Source organism: Nycticebus coucang, chromosome 6 (genome assembly GCF_027406575.1).
Source record: "Nycticebus coucang isolate mNycCou1 chromosome 6, mNycCou1.pri, whole genome shotgun sequence".
NCBI lineage: Eukaryota > Metazoa > Chordata > Mammalia > Primates > Lorisidae > Nycticebus > Nycticebus coucang.
This window is the reverse complement of record NC_069785.1, coordinates 20002378-20028291: the sequence shown is the minus strand read 5'-3', so window position 1 is coordinate 20028291 and position 25914 is coordinate 20002378. Positions and strand designations below refer to the sequence as shown.

General features: G+C 39.8%; 2 protein-coding genes across 4 annotated transcripts in view; one reads left to right on the top strand and one right to left on the bottom strand.

Moving 5' to 3' along the window:
- The window catches only part of BAZ1A (bromodomain adjacent to zinc finger domain 1A), a 108505-nt gene that overhangs the window by 61085 nt on the left and 21506 nt on the right, over positions 1 to 25914 (bottom strand). The window lies entirely within an intron of this gene.
- LOC128588067 (heterogeneous nuclear ribonucleoprotein A1-like) lies at positions 20579 to 21590 on the top strand. The gene has a single exon (XM_053594694.1). It carries the CDS (start codon positions 20631 to 20633, stop codon positions 21588 to 21590), a length of 960 nt encoding a protein of 319 aa, XP_053450669.1. The 5' UTR covers positions 20579 to 20630.

Here is a 25914-nt window from a genome sequence, read left to right as displayed (position 1 = left end):
ATCAATATTCTTAGAGCCTCAGCACCTGTAGCTCAGTGGTTAGGGCACCAGCCACATACATCTGGGCAGGCAGATTCGAACTTGGCCCAGGCCTGCTGAACAACAACAAAAAAATGGCTGGGTGTTATGGAGGATGCCTGTAATCCCAGCTTCTTCAGAGGCTGAGGCAAGAGAACCACTTAAGAAGATTTTGAGGTTGCTGTGAGCTGTGACACCACAGCACTCTCTACTGAGACTGACATAGTGAAAACCTATCTCCAAAAAACCAAAAAGATTCTTAGAAATTATTCTTTATTATTTCCTTCCTACTTCTAGCTCTGCATTCAGTTTGTTCTTTTTCTAACAACAAGTAAAGTTGTAAAGTTAGGTTGTTGATTTGAGGTCTTCCCTGTTTTTTAATGTAACATGTATAGATACAAATGCCTCCCTTAGCAATGCTTCAGCTGAATCCCATAAATTTTGATGTGCTGTTTTTGTTTTCATTCATCTCTAAGTATTTTCTAATTTCCCTTGCAATTTCTTCTATGAGGGTGATTCTGGAGGATACTGGTATGTGAGTCAGTGGACTGACTGGGGAAAGACCTACCCTAAATGTGAGTAAGCACCATCCAATCAGTTCAGAACAAAAAGGCAGAGAAAACACAAATTCACTGTTTTCTGGAGCTGGGATACATTTCTTCTACCGTAAAAACATCAGAACTCTAGGTTGTCTAGCCTTTGACCTCTGGGACTTGTACCAGCAGCTACCTAGCTTCTCAGACTTTCATACTGAGAGTTATACTATCAGCTTCTCTAGCTCTAGGGAAGTGATTCTCAACCGATGTGAGGTGGCACACTGGTGCGCTACAAAAATTCTAAGAGATCATAACTAAATTATTTTCAAAAGAAGTAAAAAGAACAGTAACTATATTCTTTTTTTTTTTTTTAGAATTAAATCGTTTTTTGATTACACATGATAATGGTAGATACAATAGCTTCATTCTCATCTGTAATTTTATCTGGTACCATTATTCAATTTAGATATATTGCATAGGATATGCCAACAATCACCTTTATAACCAATAATTCTATGATTTTCTTTGGATGACCCCTTTAAATGGTGAGCCCTCAGTTCAACTACACCAAGGTTTCTGCAGACAATGGCTTCTTCACCCAAGCAGGTTGTAAATGGATTTCAAATAGAACCTGGCATCACCCTGAATGAATTCTAGCTTCACACTTTTGGAAATTTTACCAAAATGGCTTCAGAGTAGACTAAAACAAAACATTAAAAAAAAAAAAAAAGACATATTTATTCAGCATCATGATCAGACTATTACATTTAGCAATCAACAGCATGGGTGCAAAAAAACCCAAAAATCTACATTAAAACCCTTTGTCGGAAAGCTTTACACTTTCCACAGAACAGAAACTAAAATAACCTGTTATGCAATTAGTCACAAATATAGTCCTCAAGTTTTTTGCCCATACACATGAGTGTTGTCTAAAACATGTCTTCTTTGTAGCAGCTAGGCCCTGCCACCACTGTGCTTGGCTGAGTTCACAAATCTGTTGTAACCTGTAGCTTCCCTGTCACTTCTCTGGCTCTCCTCTCTTGCTAAACTTTGTTTCCTGGGAATAATTAAAATCTTCTGGGGCAGCGCCTGTGGCTCAAAGGAGTGGAGCACTGGTCCCATATGCTGGAGGTGGCGAGTTCAAACCCAGCCCTGGCCAAAAACTGCAATAAATAAATAAATAAATAAATAAAATGAAGATAATTTATAAAAAAAACCTTCTGCCACTGCCATAGCTACTGCTGCTACTGGAACCACCATAGCCACCTTGGTTTTGTGGTTTGGCAAAACACGCCACCACCACCATAAGGGCCACAGCTTCTGCTGCCAAAATTTCCTCCCTTCATGGGTCCAAAATTTGATGATCGACTGTTGTAATTGCCAAAATCATTATAACTTCTACCACCTCCAAAATTGCTTCCAACATTACCAAATCTATTGTAGCCATCCCACTGCCACCATATCCAACACCACCACGGCTGCCACCAAAGCCACCGCGACCACTGAAGTTTCCTCCATAGCCAAAGTTGTCATTTCCACCAAAACCATCTCCACGACCCCCACCAAAGTTTCCAGAACCACTTCGACCTCTCTGGCCGGACGAAGCACTAGCCATCTCTTGCTTTGACAGGGCTTTCCTTACTTCACAGTTGTGGCCATTCACAGTATGGTTTTTCTGAATGACAATCTTATCCACAGAATCATGGTCATCAAACATAACAAAGGCAAAGCTCTTCTTGCTACTGTGTCGGTCAGTCATGATTTCAATCACTTCAATTTTCTCATACTGTTCAAAAAAGTCTCTTAAGTGATGTTCTTCAGTATCTTCTTTAATGCTACCCACAAAGATCTTTTTCAGTTAAGTGGGCACCATGTCTTTGAGAATCTTCTCTGGAAACAGCTCTCTTTGGTTCCACGACTCTTCCATCCACTTTGTGTGGCCTTGCATTCACTGCTGCATCCACCTCCTCCACGGTGGTCTATGTGACAGACCCAAAGTGCTGTTGGTGTTTCGCTCTCTCATTACCACACAGTCTGTGAGCATTCCCCATTGTTCAAAATGGTTCCTCAGACTCTCCTCAGTCATTTCAAAGCTCAACCTTACAATGAAGAGCTTCCACAGCTGTTCAGGCTCTTTAGGAGACTCTGACTTAGAGACATGATGGCAGTGGGAAGAGAGAGTTTAATGATACTTCCTTGGCAGCGTCCACAGGCAGAAAAGTATATTCTTTTTTTTTAAACTCTTTTTTTTTTTGATCAACATAATTTAAGGGTGCCATGGCAGTTTAATTATAGTTCAAGTGTGCTCTGAGATAAAAAAAAAAAAAAGATTGAAAAACACGGCTGTAGGGCCTTTGGACTTGGACTAGGGCCATACTACCAGCCTTCCAGTTCTCCAGCTTGTAGACAGCCCACTGTGAGACTCAGCCTCCATAATCATGAGCCATTTCCCCTAAAGAATCTTTTTGTATTCACCCCCCACCATATATATATCCCACTGGTTCCATCTCTCTGAAAACTCTAATACAGATATCTATCTTTTAAAATCCAGTGAGATGCTCTTGCATTCATGCCTGTAGCCCCTAAAAAAATTCAATGAGAAGAAATTTGTGACCTAATATATGGTTTATAAATCCTGGAAAATATCCCATGTGCACTTGAGAATAATGTGTATTGATACTGGGATGAGTGTTCTGTAGATGACTATTAGATCTAGTTGGTTTATTGTATTGTTCAAGCCCTGTATTTCCTTGCTTATCTTCTATCTGGCTGTTCTATCCACTACTGACAGTGGGTACTGAAGTCTCCAACTATTATTGTGAAAATATCTCCTCCTTCTCTTAGCTATTATATTTTTAACTAAAGTAACGGATTAGAAAATTAACTACAGATGGTCCCCAGGTTACAGATGAGATATATTCCTGAAAACATCTTTAGGTTGGATGTATATGTAACTCAGATCTCTGACAAACAGCACATGTATGGTAATAATAGGTGCCTGTACTGTAATAAGTTACAGAAACTATTATGCTCTTTCCTTTAATCCAAACAAATTCATACAAAAAGCTTAAACAGGAGAGAGGAGAAATTTCAAAAAAGAATATTAAAGGTTAACACTTAACCTAATATTGTATCAATGCTAGGCCAATAGGAATGTTAGATTTATATATTCTCACATGAAAGCTGTAACCCAGTTACAACCTAACAATAGGGGGAAGTGGGAAAGGGGGGGGTAGTGGGTAGAGGGAGGGGGATCGGTGGGATCACACCTGTGGTGCATCTTACAGGGGTATTTGCGAAACTTGGTAAATGTAGAATGTAAATGTTTTGGCACAGTAACTGAGATAACGCCGGAAAGGCTATGTTAACCATTGTGATAAAAATGTGTCAAATGGTCTATGAAGCGAGTGTATGATGCCCCATGATCATATCAATGTATACAGTTATGATTTAATAAAAAAAAAGATTTATATATTCTAAACAAATCAATAATAATCTTTCCATTTCAATAATTTGTCTACTACACTGCTTAGTAATAATTGACACTTTCATTGGAGCACCGCCTTTTACATGTTCCAACTGAATAGTTGACCAACTGAAGCCTAATGCTTTCCCAATGAATGCTGCTATCTGGCCTTTCTCCAAACAATCATTTGTACTTCCATTTCCATTGTAATCACTATTCTCTTTGCTTCAGGCTCACCAGGGCTCACATGGACTTTTTCACTTTGGAGCACAGTCATAAGGATAAACACAGACTCGCAAAATTGAATAAAAAAGTTAAGATGAAAGTGATGTGGAGCCTTGGAAGCCAGCAGTACGGAATGCTGTAAGTCAGGCTATCCTTAACCTGGGGACTACCTGTATCTTCTTATACAGATTATGCCTATGGTGCTTCAAAGTGTCCAGAATTTTAAATTCTAAAATTCTCCAGACCATAACCTTGTTATGATAACATTTGTTGTGATTTCTGATCTTTGGAAAGCTTCCTATTCACTAGCTCTATCATCCTTATTCTGGCTTCCTTTACTCTGCATTCTCTATCTGGGTTTTATAAGCAGCAATTTTAGGCCCATTCAACCAAAATTGTAATAGTCTTTAATCCCATTTCTACTGTGCCAATTTTCAATGCATGGGGGAAACAGGCAATGTGGAATGCAGTGACTGCTGATGAGCAGAATTTTCTTTGTGGGGTGTGGAAAATGTTCTAAAATTAGATGGTGGTGATCACTGCACAATTGTAGGAATAAAGTTGCGCTGAAGAAAGAGTTGCAACACGTAACAGGGGTACATTTAAAGAAAGAGAAAACATTAATGGAAGCATAGCTCTAGCACCTCTATAACTCTTATGCAATCCTGGGGGAAATTTCATTAACTATAAATATTCTAATATATTCATAGTTAATGAAATAATATCTACCCACAGGTGGAATTACTATTCTCTAACATTTTGGACTGGGCATGATGGCTTATGCCTGTAATCCTAGCAATTTGTGAGGCCAAAGTGAGAGGATTGCTTGAAGCCAAGAGTTTGAGACCAGCTTGTATAACATAGGGAGACTCTCTCTATAAATAAAAATTTAAAAACTAGTGACCTCAGTGGCATTCACCTATAGTCCCAGCTTCTAGGGAGGCAGAAGGATCACCTGAGCTCATGAGTTTGAGGCCACAGCAAGCCATGACCAGGTCACCCCATCTAGCAACAAAGCAAGATCCTGTATCTCGAATAACTAATAAATAAATAAAGATTAGACACTTTGCTTATTCTACCATTCATTTGGTCATTCCATACCATCAACAAGTTTTGATATATTGTGGTGGGCACCTGTATCTCTAGCTACTTGGGAGTCTGAGGCAAGAGGATCACAAAGACGATGCCAGGCACTCTACCCTGGGTGACAAAGTATGACTCTGTCTCAAAACAAAACATGGAAATCAACAAGTGCTGTGAGGATGCAGAGAAACTAGAAAGCACAATGCTAGTGGGAATATAAAGTGGTATAGGTGTCATGGAAAATGTTTGGCAATTCCTCAAATGGTTAAACAGAGCATCACCAGAAAACTAACCAATTCTACTTCCAGATATATACCCCAAAGAATTGAAAACAGGAATTCAAACAGATTTGTATACCAATGTTCACAGTAGTGTTATTTATGACAGCCAACAGATAGAATCAACCCAAGTGTCCATCAGCATAATGATGGCTAAATAAGATATGGTATATACATACAATGGAATATTCAGACATAAAGAGGAATGACGTAGGCTACAGGATGGCTGAAACTTGAAAACAGTACCAGTGAAATAAGCCACAAAAGGACAAATATATGATTCCACTCACATGAAATATCTAGCAAATGACAAATTCATAGAGACAGAAAGTAGAATAAAGGTTACCAGAAGCTGCAGGAAGGGTAGGATGGGGAGTTATTGCTTAATAAGTACAGAGTTTCTGTTTGGGATGATGAAAAAGTTCTGAAAATAGTAGAGATGGTTACACAACACTGTGTACTCTGTGTACAACATTAAATACACCATGAATGCACTTAATGTCGCTGAATTGCAACTTTAAGTGACCAAAATGATAAAATGCTTATGTTTACTTTACTATGATTAAAAAAGAGAAACATTTTGTTCTAACAAAAAGGCTGGAAAAGAGGCTCCATTACCAGCCCTACATTGGGAGCAAACGGAAATGGTGTCTAAAGAACTGCAGGCTGACTTTCATCACTGGTAGAAATAACTCAGTGTTTCCAAAGAGGACAACTACAGGAAGTCCTACCAGAACCTGTTAGGTAATCATGTAGCCTTTGATAAAAAGGCTCTGTAATTTAGTGACAAGAGCTACACAAAGATATGAAAGAAATCAAATGGGTCCACTTTGGGAGAGCTTAGGCATCATGTTCAGGGATCACAATACTACCCTGTTTCCCAGAAAATAAGACAGTGTCTTATTTTAAGGTGTGCTCCCAAAGATGCCCTAGGTGTTATTTTCAGAGGATGTCTTTTCTTTCCTGTAAGTCGGTCTTATTTTCGGAGGATGTCTTATTTTCGGGGAAACAGAGTACTTAGGCTTCTGTGAGGTGATAAAGGACAATTTTCAGGGAATCTATGACAAAGTTCTGAAAGTTAGAAAAAGAGATGTTCTTCACTGGTAAAAGCCCAGGTGAATGCCCCCAAGTGTTGATAGTGCTGGTGGTAGTCATGAGGCAAAACCAAAACAAATCCACCCTGAGCCGAGCTACAATTTGTGCGGGACCCTAAAGTGTTCCGACAGTCCATCAGAGGAGGCATGACCACAGTAGGGCCCCCAGTTACAATAATTTAAGGACTAATTCATTTTAAACCAGCAGAAAGAAACACAATTCCCTGACAAAGGAATGAAAAAGAAACTAGTACAGCATAGGGACACTGTTTAGAATACAGTAAATATTTAATATATAAATTATAGTAGTTTATTATCTGTGCCACTATTAACTTTGTACCACACCCAAACCATAGGCAGCAAGCATTCCTTTCCTTGCTAATCTAATCAATGCCAGCCCTGTAATAGGTACTTAGCTAAGTTTTAGTTACTCAAGATGTCAAATAAACACCTAATAGATTTCCAAAGAGACTTTGTCTTTCAAATCCACTTGCTACCATTTCTTGGTTCTAAACGTCTTCAAAGATTATTGGAGTATAAAAAAAAGTTAAAGAATCAAGAATTAAGACATAGCTTGATAGTCTTTGAGAGTACAGAAACGTTCTAAATTAAAGTTATGCTCCATTACTTGAGGACATGGTGGATATCATTACTATGATTCATGTGTGCCATATTAAGATACAACTTACACCCACACACATACACAGTATCAATCGATTCTGCCATTATACACTTTCTAGAGCAGGGTCAGATTTAAGTCATTTGCTTTCATACAACCAGTAATGGTACAGCTAAAACTTTCACTGTCTGATTCTGAAGCCCATATACTATCTAAATTTCCACTCTGTTGCTAGAGTGAGGGAGAACAAAAGCATTATGTTGACCCAAAGATATTTTGAAGATTTCAGCCCAGCAGTGAAAGGAGTGCTAATAACTTAAAAATATTCCAAAAAATGTGTTTGGAAAGAAACAGAAAGCAAGACTGGAACAGCCACAGGCACAGAGTAAGGGCATTGCATTAGTTAGCCATGAATCTGTAACAGTAACAGTACAAGCTGGACATGGAAATAACCTTTAATAAGAATATTCTGCAGGCTTGGCGCCTGTAGCTCAAATGCCTAAGGCACCAGCCACATATACCAGAGCTAGCAGGTTCAAATGCAGCCCAGGCCCGCCAAACAACAATGACAGCTGCAACCAAAAAATAGCCAGGCGTTGTGGTGGGCGCCTCTAGTCCCAGTTACTTCGGAGGCTGATGCAAAAGAATCGCTTAAGCCCAAGAGTTGGAGCTTGCTGTGAGGTGTGATACCACAGCACTCTACCCAGGTCAACAGCTTGAGGCCCTGTCTCAAAAAAAAAAAAAAAAAAAAAAGAATATTCTGGAATGGTATAAACCTCCCCCCACAAAACCCACAAAAAGTGTTCTTAATTGTCACAGCATAATTTATATTTCAAAATAAAAATTTGGCAGGGCAAAGAGGTGCATGTCTACAATCCTAGCATTTTGGGAGGCTGAGGAAGGAGGATCACATGAGGTCAGGAGTGTGAGACCAGTCTGAGCGACACAGCAAAACCCTATCTCTACAAAAAAAGAGAAAAATTACCCAGGCATGGTGGCCCACACCTGTAGTCAGTCCCAGCCACTCAAGAGGCTGAGGCAGGAGGATAACTTGAGCCCAGGAATCTGAGGTCGCTGTGAGCCTTGATGACACCACTGCACTTTAGCTCAGCCAAAAAAGAAAGACTCGCCTTTAAAAATAAAAAATATATAGTGTACAAAAATAGCCAATAGGAGACAACTCAGGCCAAAAAAAAAAAAAAAGGTAGAAAGAATTTACAAAGAAATTACTATATACACAACTAACAAATTAAGATGACAGAATTCTACTTGTTACCACCTCAATTGTTCTAGCTCAGCATTTTTTAGCCTTTATCTCATGGCACACTTGAACCTATAGTTAAACTTCCACAGCACACTTAAATTATACTGATCAACAACAAAAAAAAAGAATAAAAAAAGAATATACTTACTATCCTTTGAACGTCTTTTGAAAATAATTAATGATCTTTAATAATTTTCATGCCACACCTAAGATCCTCTCACGGAACACCAGTTGAAAATCACTGTTCTACCTGGAAGAACTACTTGTAGATACCTTTTGTGTAACTCAAACAAAACAGCCTGAATGATTTTTTTTTTTTTTTTTTTTTTTGGCCAGGGCTGGGTTTGAACCCGCCACCTCTGGCATATGGGACCGGCGCCCTACTCCTTGAGCCACAGGCGCCACCCAAAGCCTGAATGATTTTTACTATACTTTGGGTACATCTATAACAACTAAATAAATATGCTGACTCATTAACTGGAAGGAGATGAAGAAAGATGCAAGTATACCTTTGTAGAGAAAACTAAAATGTAAGCATCGGCCTACTCTAATGGTCAATCACAGCAAATTACTGATGCGGGGCAAAATTATTTGGCGTTACAGTGCCCTTTATTAATATTCTACTTGAACGCTAGGGACAAAATAACTAGCCAAATAAAACTTATTTTAATAAAAAACTTATATTTACTTTGAAGCTCTCAGAATGTCAACAAAACAGCTGCAACTTATTTTTTGCAATTACAGAGTGATATTCAGTTAACAGAACAATAATTATTTCATATAGACTGCATCAAAGACAACTGAAGATGAAAAAACTACCATCCTCATATATAACCAATTTGTACTGTGCACCAAGAACCTGATTTAAATTTCTATGCCAATTTACAACCCCCATACTTTGTACCAGGCAAGGTTAGTGGCTATTGAAAATACCACCAGGGGCGGTGCCTGTGGCTCAGTGGGTAGGGCGCCGGCCCCATATACTGAGGGTGGCGGGTTCAAACCCGGCCCTGGCAAAACTGCAACAAAAAGTAGCCGGGCGTTGTGATGGGCGCCTGTAGTCCCAGCTACTCAGGAGGCTGAGGCAAGAGAATCACCTAAACCCAGCAGTTGGAGGTTGCTGTGAGCTGTGTGACGCCACAGCACTCGACCGAAGGCGAAAAAGTGAGACCCTGTCTCTACCAAAAAAAAAAAAAGAAAAGAAAATACCACCAGGACAGGGCTATCTAAAGACATATTCAGTAGTGTGTTACTATACAAAAAAAGGACATTGTATAGTTTAAAAACAAATCTTACATAGCCTTACATTTTAATTTTTTTCTTTAAAAGTAGTGAATTGTGTACAGGGGGGTTAAATGTTTTATAGACAAGAAAAACTGATAGAAACAACTTATTCATCATCATCTTCCTCCTGTCTTCTTTTTCTTGCTTTTTTCAGCCTTGACGACTCCCTTTTTGGCTGCATCAGGCTTTCCTTTCGCTCAGTATGCAGCAATATCCTTTTCGTACTTTTCCTTTAGCTTTGCTGCCTTCTTGAAAGGCTGCTTGTCATTCACAGCAGTGTCATTCCACATCTCTCCCAGCTTCTTTGCAATATCACCAATGCATAGGCTGGGATGTTCTCCTTTGATTTTTGGGTGATACTCAGAACAGAACAAGAAAAAGGCTGAAGGAGGCCACTTGGGTGCATTGGGATCCTTGAACTTTTTTGTTTCCCCTTTAGGAGGGATATAGATTTTTATTTTTATTTTTTGTTGTTGCATTTTGGCCGGTGCAGGGTTTGAACCCACCACCCTCGGTATATGGGACCGGCACCGTACTCACTGAGCCACAGGCACCACCCCAGAAGGATATAGATTTTTATTTCTCTTTTATAATGGGCCTTGTCCGCCTTTGCCGTTATCTTTAAACTTTCCTTTCTCTTTAGCAGACATGGTCTTACACCTCTCTGAGCACTTCTGAGAAAATTCTAATAAGTTGACAAGCATTTGAATGCTTCTTCTTGTGCTCCTCCCGACAAATTTTAACAAAGAATGCATATGATGACATTACATTTTGCCTCTCGGCTTCCACTGGACCTCCTTTGGCCATGTTTAGTTATTTTTTCCTCAGCGAGGCACAGAGTCGCCTAGTGTCCATCCAGCTCTCACTTGCCCTGACACCGTCCCTTTGGAGCTCAATGTACTGCAATGGCTGTCCTTATTTTTTTATTTTTTTTTTTTTTTGAGGCAGTTTCACTCTGTAGTCTAGGTAGAATGCAGCGGCAATATCATCGCTCACAGCAACCTCAAACTCCTAGGCTCAAGTGATCCTCCTGTCTCAGCCTCCTGCGTAGCTGGGACTACAGGCATTTACCACCATGCCCACCTAATTTTTCTATTTTTAGGAGAGATGGGGCTTACTCTTGCTCAGGCTGGTCTCAAATTCCTGACCTCAAGCATTCCTCTTGTCTCTGTTTCCCACAGACAGTAGCATGATTACAGGAATGAGCCACTACACCTGGACTCTATGTTCTTTCTCTCTTTCTTTTTTTTTTTTTTTTTTTGGAGACAGAGTTTCATTTTGCTGCCCAGGCTAGAGTGCCATGACCTCAGCCTAGCTCACAGAAACCTCAAATTCCTGGGTATCAGTGATCCTCCTGCTCTTCGGCCTCCTGAGTGCCTAGGACTACAGGCGTGCATCATGAGTGGCTAATTATTCTATTTTTAGTAGAAACAGGGTCTCAGGCTGGTCCTAAACTCCTGAGCTCAAGGGATTCACCTGCCTGGGCCTCCTGGAGGGCTAAGATTAGAGGTGTGAGCTACCACACCCGGCCTCTATGTACTCCTAATGCATTTACCTTATTCAGTCCAGTATTATTTGTATGCATTTACTCATTCTTGTCCTGCAAACTCTATCCCTACTACAAAAATATTTACACCAATATGTTTAGGAACAAGTTAGTGCTCATATTTGATTATCCTAGTGCATCTAGCAAAATGATTTTCAGAAAAGATAATCAATTTAACTGACTAAAACAAAAAAATTATTCAAAACAAAATCCCATTGTTTTATTTTCTTCACAGCACCAATAAATATCTTAAATTGTCCATTAGAATATTTACCTCCCCTGCACTAAAATACAAGTCCAAAGTCCTTGTTTTATTCACTTCTCTCTTATCAATAGCTACCCAGTACACGATACTTGCCTTTGTGTATCCTTTAAAGTACCAACTCAAAACACTCCCTACTACCTTCAAGGACAAACACTATGAACAATTACATTTCTCATCCTTGGGAATGAGTCAAAAGATAGAAAAACAAATAAATAATAACCTATTTCCCCCCATGTTTGTAGTCATCTTTTATTGCCACTAGAGATATCACGCTTTCATCCTCTAGTAAAATATATATATATATATATTTTTTTTTTTTTTTGTAGAGACAGAGTCTCACTTTATGGCCCTCGGTAGAGTGCCGGTGGCCTCACACAGCTCACAGCAACCTCCAACTCCTGGGCTTAAGCAATTCTCTTGCCTCAGCCTCCCGAGTAGCTGGGACTACAGGCGCCCACCACAATGCCCGGCTAGTCTAGTAAAATATTTGAAAAGAAGAAAGCTTAAGCATCTCAGAGTATACAAGTAAAGTAATTAAGACACCGTCAAGGCTTGGCACCCGTAGCTCAGTGAATAGGGCACCGGCCACATACACCAAGGATACTGGGCTCGAACCCAGCCTGGGCCTGCTAAACAACAATGACAACTGCAACCAAAACATAGCCAAGCGTTGTGGCAGGAACCTATAGTCCCAGCTACACGGGAGGCTGAGGCAAGAGAATCACTTATGCCCAAGAGTTTGAGGTTGCTGTGATGCCAACGGCATTCTACCGAGGGCAACATAGTAAGATTCTGTTTCAAAATTAATTAATTAATTAAAAAAAAAAGATATTCTCTGGTAAGCACAATGGGTAAGAATGTAAATAGCAGGGTAATCTATTTATTGAAGCTTTTTCCCTTTGAAGTAAAGCATCTTGTGTATGTTGACTTTCAAACACTGAACTACAATGACCTGAATCATTCTTACAAATGAATGATTATAGCTTAATCTGACTACACTTTAATAAAATTATAAAATGATCAAATAAAGTGAAAAATAATGGGTACAGTACATTCAATTATCATCTTTTAATTCTGCTTAGCTGCTATCCTTTAGAATTATTTTCACGGGCGGCGCCTATGGCTCAAGGAGTAGGGCGGTCCCATATGCCGGAGGTGGCGGGTTCAAACGCAGCCCCGGCCAAAAAAAAAAAAAGAATTATTTTCACACTCATTATTTCTCCCAAACAGAAGCACAGTGGTTCTGACACTACTTGGGCTTAAACATTTCACCATTTATCACATCACCATGTTTTAATTAATTAACTTCTGTGTATAGGCTCCTCAACTGTAAATGAGCAAATGAGCACCTATCACGTGGATATTATGGGAATTAAATAAAATAGTAATCATATGCTTAAGAAACTGAGGTCCGGGTGGCACCTGTGGCTCAGTGGGTATGGTACCGGCCCCATATACCGAGAGTGGCGGGTTCGAACCTGGCCCTGGCCAAATTCCAACAAAAAATAGCCGGTGTTGTGGTAGACGCCTATAGTCCCAGCTACTTGGGAGGCTGAGGCAAGAGAATTGCCTAAGCCCAAGAGCTGGAGGTTGCTGTGAGCTGTGATGCTATGGCACTCTACTGACGGTGACAAAGTGAGATTCTGTCAAAAAAAAGAAACCGAGGTCCACTCACATTTGAGGGGTACCCACTCTCTGGCTTTATGGGAAAAAAAAACATATTTAAAAAACTTAGAACAGAGTGGCACCTGTAGCTCCGTGGGTAGGACGCTGGCCACATACACCAAAGCTGGCAGGTTCGAACCCAGCCCAGGCCAGCTAAAACAACAATGACAACTGTAGTAACAACAAAAATATACCCAGGCATTGTGGTGGGCACCTTAGTCCCAGCTACTTGTGCGACTGAGGCAAGAGAATCGCTTAAGCCCAAGAGTTTGAGGTTGCTGTGAGCTGTGACACTACGGCACTCTACCCAGGGTGACAGCTTGAGATTCTGTCTCAAAAAAAAAAAACCACTTAGAATAAGGCCAAGCAAGGCACAGTGTCTCACACCTGTAATCCTAGCACTCTGGGAGCCAACATGGGAAGATCCCTTGAGCTCAGAAGTTCAAAATCAGCCTGAGCAACAACGAGACCTCATCTCTACTGAAAAATAGAAAAATTAGCTGGGTGTGGTGCTGGGTGCCTATAGTTCCAGCTACTCGGGAGGCTGAAGCAGGATTGCCTGAGTCTAGGAGTTTGAGGTCACTGTGATGCCACCGTACCCTAGCCTGGGTGACAGAACAAGACTTTGTCTCAAAAAAAAAAAAATAATAATAATAATAAAATAAATAGCTTAGAACAGTGCCTGGACGTAGGTAGCTCTTTTTTTCTTTTTTTTTTTTTGTAGAGACAGAGTCTCACTTTACTGCCCTCAGAGTGCAGTGGCATCACATGGCTCACAGCAACCTCCAGCTCTTGGGCTTACACGATTCTCTTGCCTCAGCCTCCCGAGTAGCTGGGACTACAGGCGCCCACCACAACACCCGGCTATTTTTTGTTGTAGTTTGGCCAGGGCTGGGTTTGAACCCGCCACCCTCGGCATATGGGGCCGGCGCCCTACTCACTGAGCCACAGGCGCTCCCTGTAGGTAGCTCTTAAATGTTTACTAGTATTATAATCATCTCCCTAAAATGGCATACAGCAAACTCTCAAGAACAAGTAATAATCATGTAAGAAAAATAGGGACCAGCCTGAAAAAAGGTAAGTCATCACAGCTGGCAAACTCATCACCTGTGTCTGACAAGTTATAGGACAGATCTAACATTTACTGAGTGCTTTATGTGCCTGGCAATATGTTGGGATCCTAACAAATATAATATATAATTTTTTTTTTAGAGATAGTGAAAAGTTTTATTTTTTTTTACTTTCAGCCAAACACACTCTTTTCTGAAAAAGATAAAAGCACGCACATTGATGGCATTCTTATAAAGAAAAATTAAGTAATAACTAAGTCATAAATCAATAATAACAGTACAAACAAAAGTATAAATGATAGGTAAAAAAATTTACAGGTAGGCAGAGGGCTTTTAATTTTAGAAAATAATTCAAGTCAATATCAATACATGTTAAGGAGAAAGAAGCTTCTAATTTTCCAACGTTTTGATATGAAACTTCTTTGACTACCGTATGTTTTAGACCTTTTGTGAGAAGAGTGTAAGTCTTAAGAAACGTGACATTCAAGTGATCTTACTCTGTCTTGTTAAAATGACTCATAATCCATATAATTCCAGTGGTATTGCCTCTTAAAATTTAAATTTGGAGCATATCCATCATATTCAAAATAAGTTCCACAATTTACATTTATTTTGACCTAGTTAGAAATAAATTCTAAATTTAGGGTTGTTAAAAAATGTTAATTAATAAAGATATGGGATTTGAATTTTACTTTACAGGTGAGAGAAAATTACCTTCAGCCTGAGGATACTTTTCCTAAGTTTTATGCATGCCCCATTTGTAATTAGCCCCGCTGTATCCTGAGTGCATATGGTACACAAACCAACGTACACCACAAAACTCTTTAAATGTGTTGTTTGAAATGGCTTATTCTTTAGTTTTGGAGAAACAGTATAACACAGTCAGACAAAATTTCCCTTAATTTTTTTTTTTTTTATCATTATTCAAGTGTTATGTTTCACTTGGGTCACTGATTCATGGGTCATCATGAAAGTTTAGAGATACACAAAAAAAAAATCAAGAAATGTAAAATCCACCTGGTTAAAAACAAATGAAGCCTTCCCAGCAACACTAATAAGCTGAGCAAGTTAAACTTGCACAGATGAATCAGAAAGGACGCTGTCAACTGTGTTTCTTGGATGTGAATAATGGGGATCCTAACAAATATTAACCACTGTGGCAGACTGTTGCAATTACTGAATTGAATCACACCTCTCGGATCCCTTCCCCTATTAACTGTGGATTTACTCACATGACTTGCTTTACCTAACAGAACACTAAAAGACCACAGTGAGGCTTGTACTATGCTTGCACATTAGGGCTTGCCCTGTCTTTCTGCTGGGAACATTTCTAACCATCCTGGGAATAAGTTTGGGTTAACTTTATGAAGATCACATGGATATAGTCTCTAGCCATCCCAGTATGAGGCTCCAGACATGTGAGTAACCCTGAGACATATAAGGCCTAAGACCAGACAATAAGAACATTCCAACCAATCACAGAGTTTTAAGAATGGTATTTACTGTGGGATACTACGTTTTGGGGGTGGTTTGTCATAAAGCAAATAGCTAACTACTTCAAACACCATGTGAATATAGACATTATTGCAATTTTACAGATTAAGAAAGATTCCTAAACCTAGTAAATTAGTTTGGCTCCAAAAGCTCTTTCCACCATGCCAAGCCATTTTTGTATGACATACTCTGAGATTCTAGTCAAAAAGGAGATTCTGGTGGTTTTATTCTACAACTCTTATTTAATCCTTTCCGCTGTACCAGAAGACAGTAAATTATGGTCCAGGGGCCAAATTTAACCTGCCAATTGTTTTTGTATGATATGCAAGCTAACAATGGTTTAAATATTTATTATTTATTATCCAAAAAAGAAATCAAGAGAACGACACCACTTGCAACAGCTACTAAAAAGAAAAAGGAATAAATTTAGCCCAAGTGGTGAAAGACTTATACCCTGAAATTGTAAAATATTGATGAAAGAAAGTGAAGACACAAATAAACAAGAAGATATACCATGTTCATGAATCAGAAGAATATTGTGGCTTGGCGTCTGTAGCTCAGCGGCTAGGGCGCCAGCCACATACACCGGAGCTGGTGGGTTCGAATCCAGCCTGGGCCTGCCAAACAACAATGACAACCAAAAAATAGTCAGGTGTTGTGGAGGGTGCCTATAGTCCCAGCTAAGTGGGAGGCCGAAGCAAGAGAATCGCTTGAACCCAAGAGTTTGAGGTTGCTATGAGCTGTGATGACACAGCATTCTACCGAGGGCAACAAAGTGAGACTCTGTCTCAAAAAAAAAAAAAAAAAAAAGAAAAGAATATTGTTAAAATGTTCATACTACACAAAGCAACCTATAGATTTGATGCAATCCCTATCAAAATTCTACTATCATTTTTCATAAAAACAGCAAAAAAGTCCTCATTTATATGATGTAAGCATTTTTAAATGGTTCAAAATAAAAATCAGAGGAATGTTTTGTGATATGCAAAAATACTAAGAAATTCAGATTTTAGTGTTAATTAATAATATGTTATTGGAATATACCACATTCACACACTTACATATTATCTATGGCTGCTTTTGCATGATAATAGCAGAGTTGAGAAGTTGGGATAAAGACCATATGGACCACAAAGTCTATAATTACTATATGAATATTCTTTTTTTTTAAAGTGTCCCAAACCCTGCTCAGATTATTTACAGCATATGTTTTGTTTTTTTAGAGATAGAGTCTCATGTTGTCACCCTCGGTAGAGTGCTGTTGCATCATGGCTCACAGCAACCTCTAGGTCCTGAGCTTAGGCAATTCTCTTGCCTCAGCCTCCAGAGTAGCTGGGACTACAGGCACCTACCACAACACCCGGCTATTTTTTGTTGCAGTTTGGCCGGGGCCAGGTTCGAAACCACCCCCCTCGGTATATGGGGCCGGCACCCTACCCACTGAGCCACAGGCACTGCCCTCACATATGTTTTTAATTTAAACAAAAGATTTTGTCTAGCCCTTAATATAGTTTTGGATTTTTTCTACTTTTACTATTTTCTCTTCCTTTCATTGAAAATTACTTTACTTGATGCTATTTTCCTTATTTCCCCTTTAACTTTTATCTTTGGATGACCTCTGAATTTGTCTAAGAAAGATAACTCCACTTTTAAAACAGTAATTCAGGGCTGGAGGCCGTGGCTCACTGCTGTAATACTCGCACTCCGAGAGGCCGAGGCAGGTGGATTGCCTGCGTTCAGGAGTTTGAGACTAGCCTGAGCAAAAGTGAGACCCCACCTCTACTAAAAATAGAAAAGCTAACCAGGTGTTGTGGCAGGCACCTCTGTTCCCTGCTACTCTGGAAGCTGAGGCAAGGGGTTCTCTTGAGCCCAAGAGTTTGAGGCTGCTGTGAGTTAGGTAGGATGCCACAGCACTCTACCTTGGGCCCAGAGTAAGACTCTCTTTCAAACAAATAAACAAACAAACAATAACAACAACAACAACAAAAAAAAAAAATACAAAAAAACCCCCCGCAGTAATTCAGAACCACTTGTCAAATAAACTATCAGGAAAGCTGTTCACTAAAAACTATTATATTAGCCAATTGGAACAGACTACAATGGAGGCAGAAAGAGATGAGGAGAGATTTTATTCAGAGGATCCTCTAATCCAGAGGTTCTCAACCTTCCTAATGCCTCCTAATGCCGCCACCCTTTAATACAGTTCCTCATGTTGTGGTGGCTCTCAACCATAAAATTATTTTCGATGCTACTTCATAACTGTAATTTTGCTAATGTTATGAATTGTAATGTAAATATCTGATATGCAGGATGTATTTTCATTGTTACAAGGAGGTCGTGACCCACAGGTTGAGAACCACTGCTCTAATCCCTCAGACCTGAAATGGTGTAACGAACCATGTAGATTTGAAATTCTTTTATTCCAATAGTGATCTGAAGTCAGAAGCAGCTATGCACTTTTCCTTTTATAAGGGAAGCCTGTAATGTTCTCCTGCCATCAAGAGCTAAGAACTTCCAGATTACTATTATTCTGCTTCACTACCCTGCTACTAAACAATTCAGAGACACAAAAGGAAGCAAACACTGAATATACTTTCATGTTAGAAAAGAGGTTGGCCTCAATTACTTGTCATTCCCCATTTTTATTATCTTCCTTACTATAAATAAAACCTCCACATTAACGATCGAAGTCCTGGTGGGGGTTCAGCTGACTGCATTTGGCATTACAGCAAAGGATCAATAAAGAAACTGCAAAAGAAACTAACCACTCTCAGTCCTAGCATTTACCGAAGACATTCTAAAGAGGCTTTGGACAGATCCTCCTAATGGCCACTACCCCTTAGAACACTAAAGAAAATAGTTCATATGATCGGTCTAAACTTTACTGAACTATTTTTGCGAAGCATCTAGCAGTTGAGTCCATGCAGTCCCTACATAGCAAACTTAATTTTCAGATCTTATATGTTTTTTCTTCCAAATTTCTAGTCAACTCTTTTCTAAAAACTTCTGCTTGATTAATCCCATTTGGACCAGTCTTTGGCATCCAAGTATGTATGTGTTTTAAATCAAAATAATTATTTGTTTCTCACATTTTTTACATTTGCCTTCTCAACATATTTCCCTTTTGTCCCCAGCATTAATGCATTATAACTAATTATGATTCATTAATAGCATTTAGGCTAGCAATATAAAAGAGTCTAAAGATAAAGTCCACTTTTCATTTCTTTTTTTTTTTTAGACAGAGTCTCATTATGTCACCCTTGGTAGAGTGCTATGGCATCACAACTCACAGAAACCTCAAACTTTTGGGCTTAAGCGATTCTCTTGCCTCTGCCTCCCGAGTAGCTAGGACTACAGGCACCTGCCACAACACCCAGCTATTTTGTGTTGTAGTTGTTGTTCTAGCTGGCCTAGGCTGGGTTTGATGTGGCTGGCACCATAACCACTGTGCTATGAGCGCCAAGCCCACTTTTCATTTCTAATATACAATTGAGTGCCTACTTTCTGTTTTAGGTTTTTGTGCTAATTTTCTCCTTTTCCTTCATTAGTGTAAATTGCTTAAAGCATTCTACCAGTGCAACATAGGTCCACAGGAAATATACTTTAATAGCTGAACAGTTAAGAGTTCTACCTGGTCAGCATATGATGCCTAAATTGACATTAGTTTGTAAGATTAAAAAGAATCCTATAGGCTCGGCGCCTATAGCTCAGCAGCTAGAACACCAGGGTTCAAATCTGACCTGGGTCTGCCAAACAAAAAAAATGACAACTCCAACCAAAAAACAGCTGGGCGTTGTGGCAGGTGCCTGTAGTCCCAGCTACTTGGGAGGCTGAGGCAAGAGAATAGCTTCAGCCCAAGAGTTTGAGGTTGCTGGGAGCTGCGACACCACAGCACTCTACCGGGGCCGACATAGTGAGATTCTGTATCAAAAAAAAAAAAAAAAAAGAATTCTATAATCTTTATTTTACCATGTAGTTCTTGATACAATATTGAACTAATGGTCTCTTATGTTTCTTGACTAGGTAACATTTCATAATTTTTTTTTTTTTGAGACAGAGTCTCATTATGTCACCCTCTGTAGAGTGCAGTAGCATCACAGCTCACAGCAACCTCAAACTCTTGGGCTTAAGTGATTCTCTTGCCTCAACCTCCCACATAGCTGGGACTACAGGCACCCCAGAACACCTGGCTATATTTTTATTGCAGTTGTCATTGTTGTTTAGCTAGCTGGCCCGGGGCAGCATACATGCCTGGTGCCATAACCACTGTACTACAGGCGCCAAGCCACATTTCATAATTTTTAAATCCAAATAGTATAGGTATAATATTTCAGAAAACCTAGCCATAAATGAAACTCTTTGGTACAAATTCAATTTTGCCATTTTACTGATTTAACCTACATTGGAGAAAAGGTATGTCAATTAAGGTTAGACATCGTATTTGGAAAAAAATACAGTTTATTACATAGGAGAGATGTTACACCAAGCTAGCCTAGCAAAGGAAAGAAATAACTTTATCCATCCTCAGAAAAAGGCAATATTCCAAGTAAGCTCTTTAGGAAAACCAATTAGAAATGGCATACATTTATGTGTTCTGATCTGAGAAGACATCTAAACCACTAAATGAAAAAGTTGCTTACTATTTTTTTAAGTAAGTGTAGTATAGTCTGCCTGTGGATGCTGCCGAGGAAGCATCGTTAAAGTCTCTCTTCCCACTGCCGTCATGTCTAAGTCAGAGTCTCCTAAAGAGCCCGAACAGCTGCGGAAGCTCTTCATTGCTGGGTTGAGCTTTGAAATGATGGATGAGAGTCTGAGGAGCCATTTTGAGCAATGGGGAACGCTCACAGACTGTGTGGTAATGAGAGATCCAAACACCAAGCGCTCCAGGGGCTTTGGGTTTGTCACATACGCCACCGTGGAGGAGGTGGATGCAGCAGTGAATGCAAGGCCACACAAAGTGGATGGAAGAGTTGTGGAACCAAAGAGAGCTGTTTCCAGAGAGGATTCTCAAAGACCTGGTGCCCACTTAACTGTGAAAAAGATCTTTGTTGGTGGCATTAAAGAAGATACTGAAGAACATCACTTAAGAGACTATTTTGAACAGTATGGGAAAATAGAAGTGATTGAAATCAAGACTGACCAAGGCAGTGGCAAGAAGAAGGGCTTTGCTTTTGTTACGTTTGATGACCATGATTCTGTGGATAAGATTGTCATTCAGAAAAACCATACTGTGAATGGCCACAACTGTGAAGTAAGGAAAGCCCTGTCAAAGCAAGAGATGGCTAGTGCTTCGTCCGGCCAAAGAGGTCGAAGTGGTTCTGGAAACTTTGGTGGGAGTCGTGGAGGTGGTTTTGGTGGAAATGACAACTTTGGCCGTGGAGGAAACTTCAGTGGTCGCGGTGGCTTTGGTGGCAGCCGTGGTGGTGGTCGATATGGTGGCAGTGGGGATGGCTACAATGGATTTGGTAATGATGGAAGCAATTTTGGAGGTGGTGGAAGTTACAATGATTTTGGCAATTACAACAATCAGTCATCAAATTTTGGACCTATGAAGGGAGGAAATTTTGGAGGCAGAAGCTCTGGCCCTTGTGGTGGCGGCCAATACTTTGCCAAACCACGAAACCAAGGTGGCTATGGTGGTTCTAGTAGCAGCAGTAGCTATGGCAGTGGCAGAAGGTTTTAATTATTCCCAGGAAATAAAGCTTAGCAGGAGAGGAGAGAGCCAGAGAAGTGACAGGGAAGCTACAGGTTGCAATAGATTTGTGAACTCAGCCAAGCACAGTGGTGGCAGGGCCTAGCTGCTACAAAGAAGACATGTTTTAGACAATACTCATGTGTATAGGCAAAAAACTCGAGAACTGTGTTTGTGACTAATTGTATAACAGGTTATTTTAGTTTCTGTTCTGTGGAAAGTGTAAAGAATTCCAACAAAAGGGTTTTAATGTAGATTTTTTTTTTTTTGCACCCATGCTGTTGATTGCTAAATGTAATAGTCTGATCATGACGCTGAATAAATGTGTCTTTTTAAAAAAAAAAAAGGCGGCGCCTATGGCTCAGTGAGTAAGGTGCCGGCCCCATATGCCGAGGGTGGCGGGTTCAAACCCAGCCCCGGCCAAACTGCAACCAAAAAAAAAAAAAAAATAGCCGGGCATTGTGGCAGGCGCCTGTAGTCCCAGCTGCTCGGGAGGCTGAGGCAAGAGAATCACGTAAGCCCAAGAGTTAGAGGTTGCTGTGAGCCGTGTGACGCCACGGCACTCTACCGAGGGCGGTACAGTGAGACTCTGTCTCTACAAAAAAAAAAAATTAAAAAAAAAAGTAAGTGTAGTATAGAAGGAGAAAACTATGCACTAAATATTTGGAAGTGGTTATCTAGGAAAAGAACATTGGGAAAACAAACTCTAGGGCTTTACCTTTTGCATTTTTCTCTGCTATATATTAATCTTTTACTTTAACAGGAATAAAACAGATTTAAAAAATCTAAAGTTATAGATTTAAACTTTTATTTATTTTTTTTTTTAGAGACAGAGTTTCACTTTATCACCCTCGGTAGAGTGCCATGGCATCACAGCTCACAGCAACCTCCAACTCCTGGGTTTAGGCGATTCTCTTGCCTCAGCCTCCCAAATAGCTGGGACTACAGGCACCTGCCACAGCGCCCGGCTATTTTTTTGTTGCAATTTGGCCGGGGCTGGGTTTGAACCCACCACCCTCGGTATATGGGGCGGGCACCCTACTCACTGAGCCACAGGCACCACCCCAGATTTAAACTTTTAGTTAACAGATTTTGAAAAATCAAACTTTGCTCCTGATAAGTAGAGCATATAACATGTCTGGGCCAGGCACAGTGGCTCACACCTGTAATCCCAGCATTTTGAGAGACTGAAACAGAAAGATCATTTGAGGCCAGGAGTTCAAAACCAGCTTTGGCAACATAGTGAGACCTTGTCTTTACCAAAAACAAACAAACAAATAAATAGATAGCTGATGTGGTGGCACTGGCCTATAGTCTCAACTATTCAGGAGGCGGAGGCAGGGCAATCACTTGAGCCCTGGAGTTTCATCATAGCACGATTGCCCCTTTAGCTCAGGCCACACAACAAAACCTTGCTACAAAAAAAAAAAAAAAATTAATTAAAAAACAAAAACAAACGAAAGTTAGAAAATTCTGTGTCACCCATCATGATCATGAGGATTGAAATGAAAGCATTTTGCCCACTGCCTAGCATATGGAATACCTCATAAATGTCAGCATACTTTCAGTTCTGCAATGTCTTCTAATGCCACCAAGTTTCTAATGCCATCCAGGCCAGGATACCTTTGTAACTAATGTTTATTCCAATTCCTCCTTTGCTACTAGGAGCCACTTCTTGCTGCTGTGAGTATACTCACTTTTTTTTTTTTTTTTTTTTTGCAGTTTTTGGCCGGGGCTGGGTTTGAACTCACCACCTCCAGCATATGGGACGGGCACCCTACTCCTTTGAGCCACAGGCTCACTTTTAGAAGTGCTTTCTGCCACCTGTTGCTTTAAATCTGCTACAAACTCTTTCAGTTCCCACAACATCTTAACTGTGCCTCTTTTACAGTACCCTATTTTCTTATAGTTATTCATAAATCTTTCATATATCCTTTAAAATATGAGTTTTTACATAGGAAAATACTTTTACTCATTTTTGTATCCCCCATAGCCTGTGTGGTAGTCACTCTAATATCTATATGACAAATTGACAAAAGTTTTCTCTATGACTACAAAGAAAGTTCAAAAAGAATCACAAATAACTTGGAATAGTGTAACACTTTTCTTCCTCCCTCCCTTATTGATCGATCAATCAATCGATCGAGATGGGGTCTTGCTGCGTTGCCTAGAGTGGACTGTAATGGTTATTCACAGGCATGATCAAAACGTACAACAAGCTCAATCTTAGGCTAAAGCAAGCCTCCAACCCCAGCCTCCCAAGTACATAACACTAATGTTTTTTTAATTTTTGTATTAAACTTAGGTCAGCTAGTTTCTAGCTGGCAATGGATTAAAAAAAAAAAAAAGACTTAGGTCAACAGGCTCTTAAGTAGTTTTTACAGTCTTATCAGAAGCATATGGAAGGACATGGGGGAAGTTACTTTCCTATCTAGTCTCACGGTTTCAGCTTGCTTTTTTTTTTTTAAATCTAAAGTTGTGTTCCAAAGTATTGGAACTCTTAAGTGGTCTTTATACTAGCTAAATGAAAATTATGTACCATTAGCATTATAGAGGTTCCTTAAGAGTAGTGCTTAGGACTTAAATCTAATTATTAGAAAGAAAATTAAAAAAAAATTTAACAATGTAAAAAGAAAAGTAGGACTGACCCTCCAAGTAGGCAAAATCTTAGAAACTGTCCTACTTCTTTGCAACAACTATCTTTTTTTTTTTTTATTGTTGGGGATTCATTGAGGGTACAATAAACCAGGTTACACTGATTGCATTAGTTAGGTAACGTCCCTCTTGCAGGCAGCAACTATCTTTTCTCTTCTTGCATATACTTATCTCTCCCTCAAATGTAATCAATATGTATTCCTTAGCCATTAGTGTGGCTATAAAATGTAGACTTCCACAGACTCTGAAGATATGCACATTATAACAGATATTTGAGGATTCCTTCCAGACAGAAAGAATGGTGGTAGAGGTCAAGGAGAAGAGGTTAGAGGTGGAAATTTTGGAGAAAAGCAGCTACCCATCCACAATTAGCCCTGTTTTGACAATCTACTTCAAAGTAGATCAATGTGCCGATTCTTATTTAATAAGAATTGCTGTAAAATGTCTGAAAACAGGTTGCTCAAAGCTCACTTTAATTAAAAACAATTACCAGGGCGGCTCCTGTGGCTCAGTCGGTAAGGCGCCGGCCCCATATACCGAGGGTGGCGGGTTCAAACCCGGCCCTGGCCAAACTGCAACCAAAAAATAGCCGGGCGTTGTGGCGGGTGCCTGTAGTCACAGCTACTCGGGAGGCTGAGGCAAGAGAATCGCTTAAGCCCAGGAGTTGGAGGTTGCTGTGAGCTGTGTGAGCCCACGGCACTCTACCGCGGGCCATAAAGTGAGACTCTATCTCTACAAAAAAAAAAAAAACAATTACCAAATGAACTATCATATTGACTTAATTTCAGATTCTCTCAAACTCTTATCTTTGAATTTAATGATGATTCAACATAATGAGTCCAAAATGTTTACTTGTATGATTTCCACCTCCTTTTTCTTGATTTAATTCTCCAGTTCCAGAAGAGAGAGAGAAAAAAATGGATAAATTATGCACACATTTGAGTTCTAGCTCACCATCCTCCCAACCCTTCATTAAACAATGATTATCAGGCTTGTTAAAAAGAAGATGAAAAAGTTAACCGAAACTTAGAGGCCTTAAAATTATAGGGCCGGGCATGGCAGCTCACACTGTACTTCAGCAGTTTGGGAAGCCAAGGTGGGAGCATTGCTTGAGGCCAGAAGTTTGACAACAGAGCAAAACCTCATCACTACAAAAGTTTTAAAAAATTAGCCAGGTGTAGTAATGTAAGCTGTAGTCCTAGCTATTTGGGAGGCTGAGGTGGAAAGATCACTTGAGACCAGAATTCTGGTTAGAGTGAACTAGAGGTTACAGTGAACTCCAGCGTTCACCAGACCAGAATTTTGGTTAGAGTGAACTAGAGGTTAGAGTGAACCACAAGTTAGGGTGAACTCCAGCCTGTGGAACAGAGCAAAAACCTGCCTCTTAAAATAAATAAATAAATAAATAAATAATAATAATAATGTCTTTTCAAGATACTAACTGTGGAGTTTCCTTCCAGTTGCAATAGGGAAATCTGATTCTAAGTTACAGTGGCATAGGTAGCTATTGTATCCCCACATCACTACTGGCACCTCTCAGTAAAAAAGAAATGAAACTTCATAGCCCCCAATCAAGCCATTCAAATATTAATAAGACGTCTACATGAAATGGCAATATCATGCAATACAGCTTAAAAACAAATCCAGATTCATTGTGTCA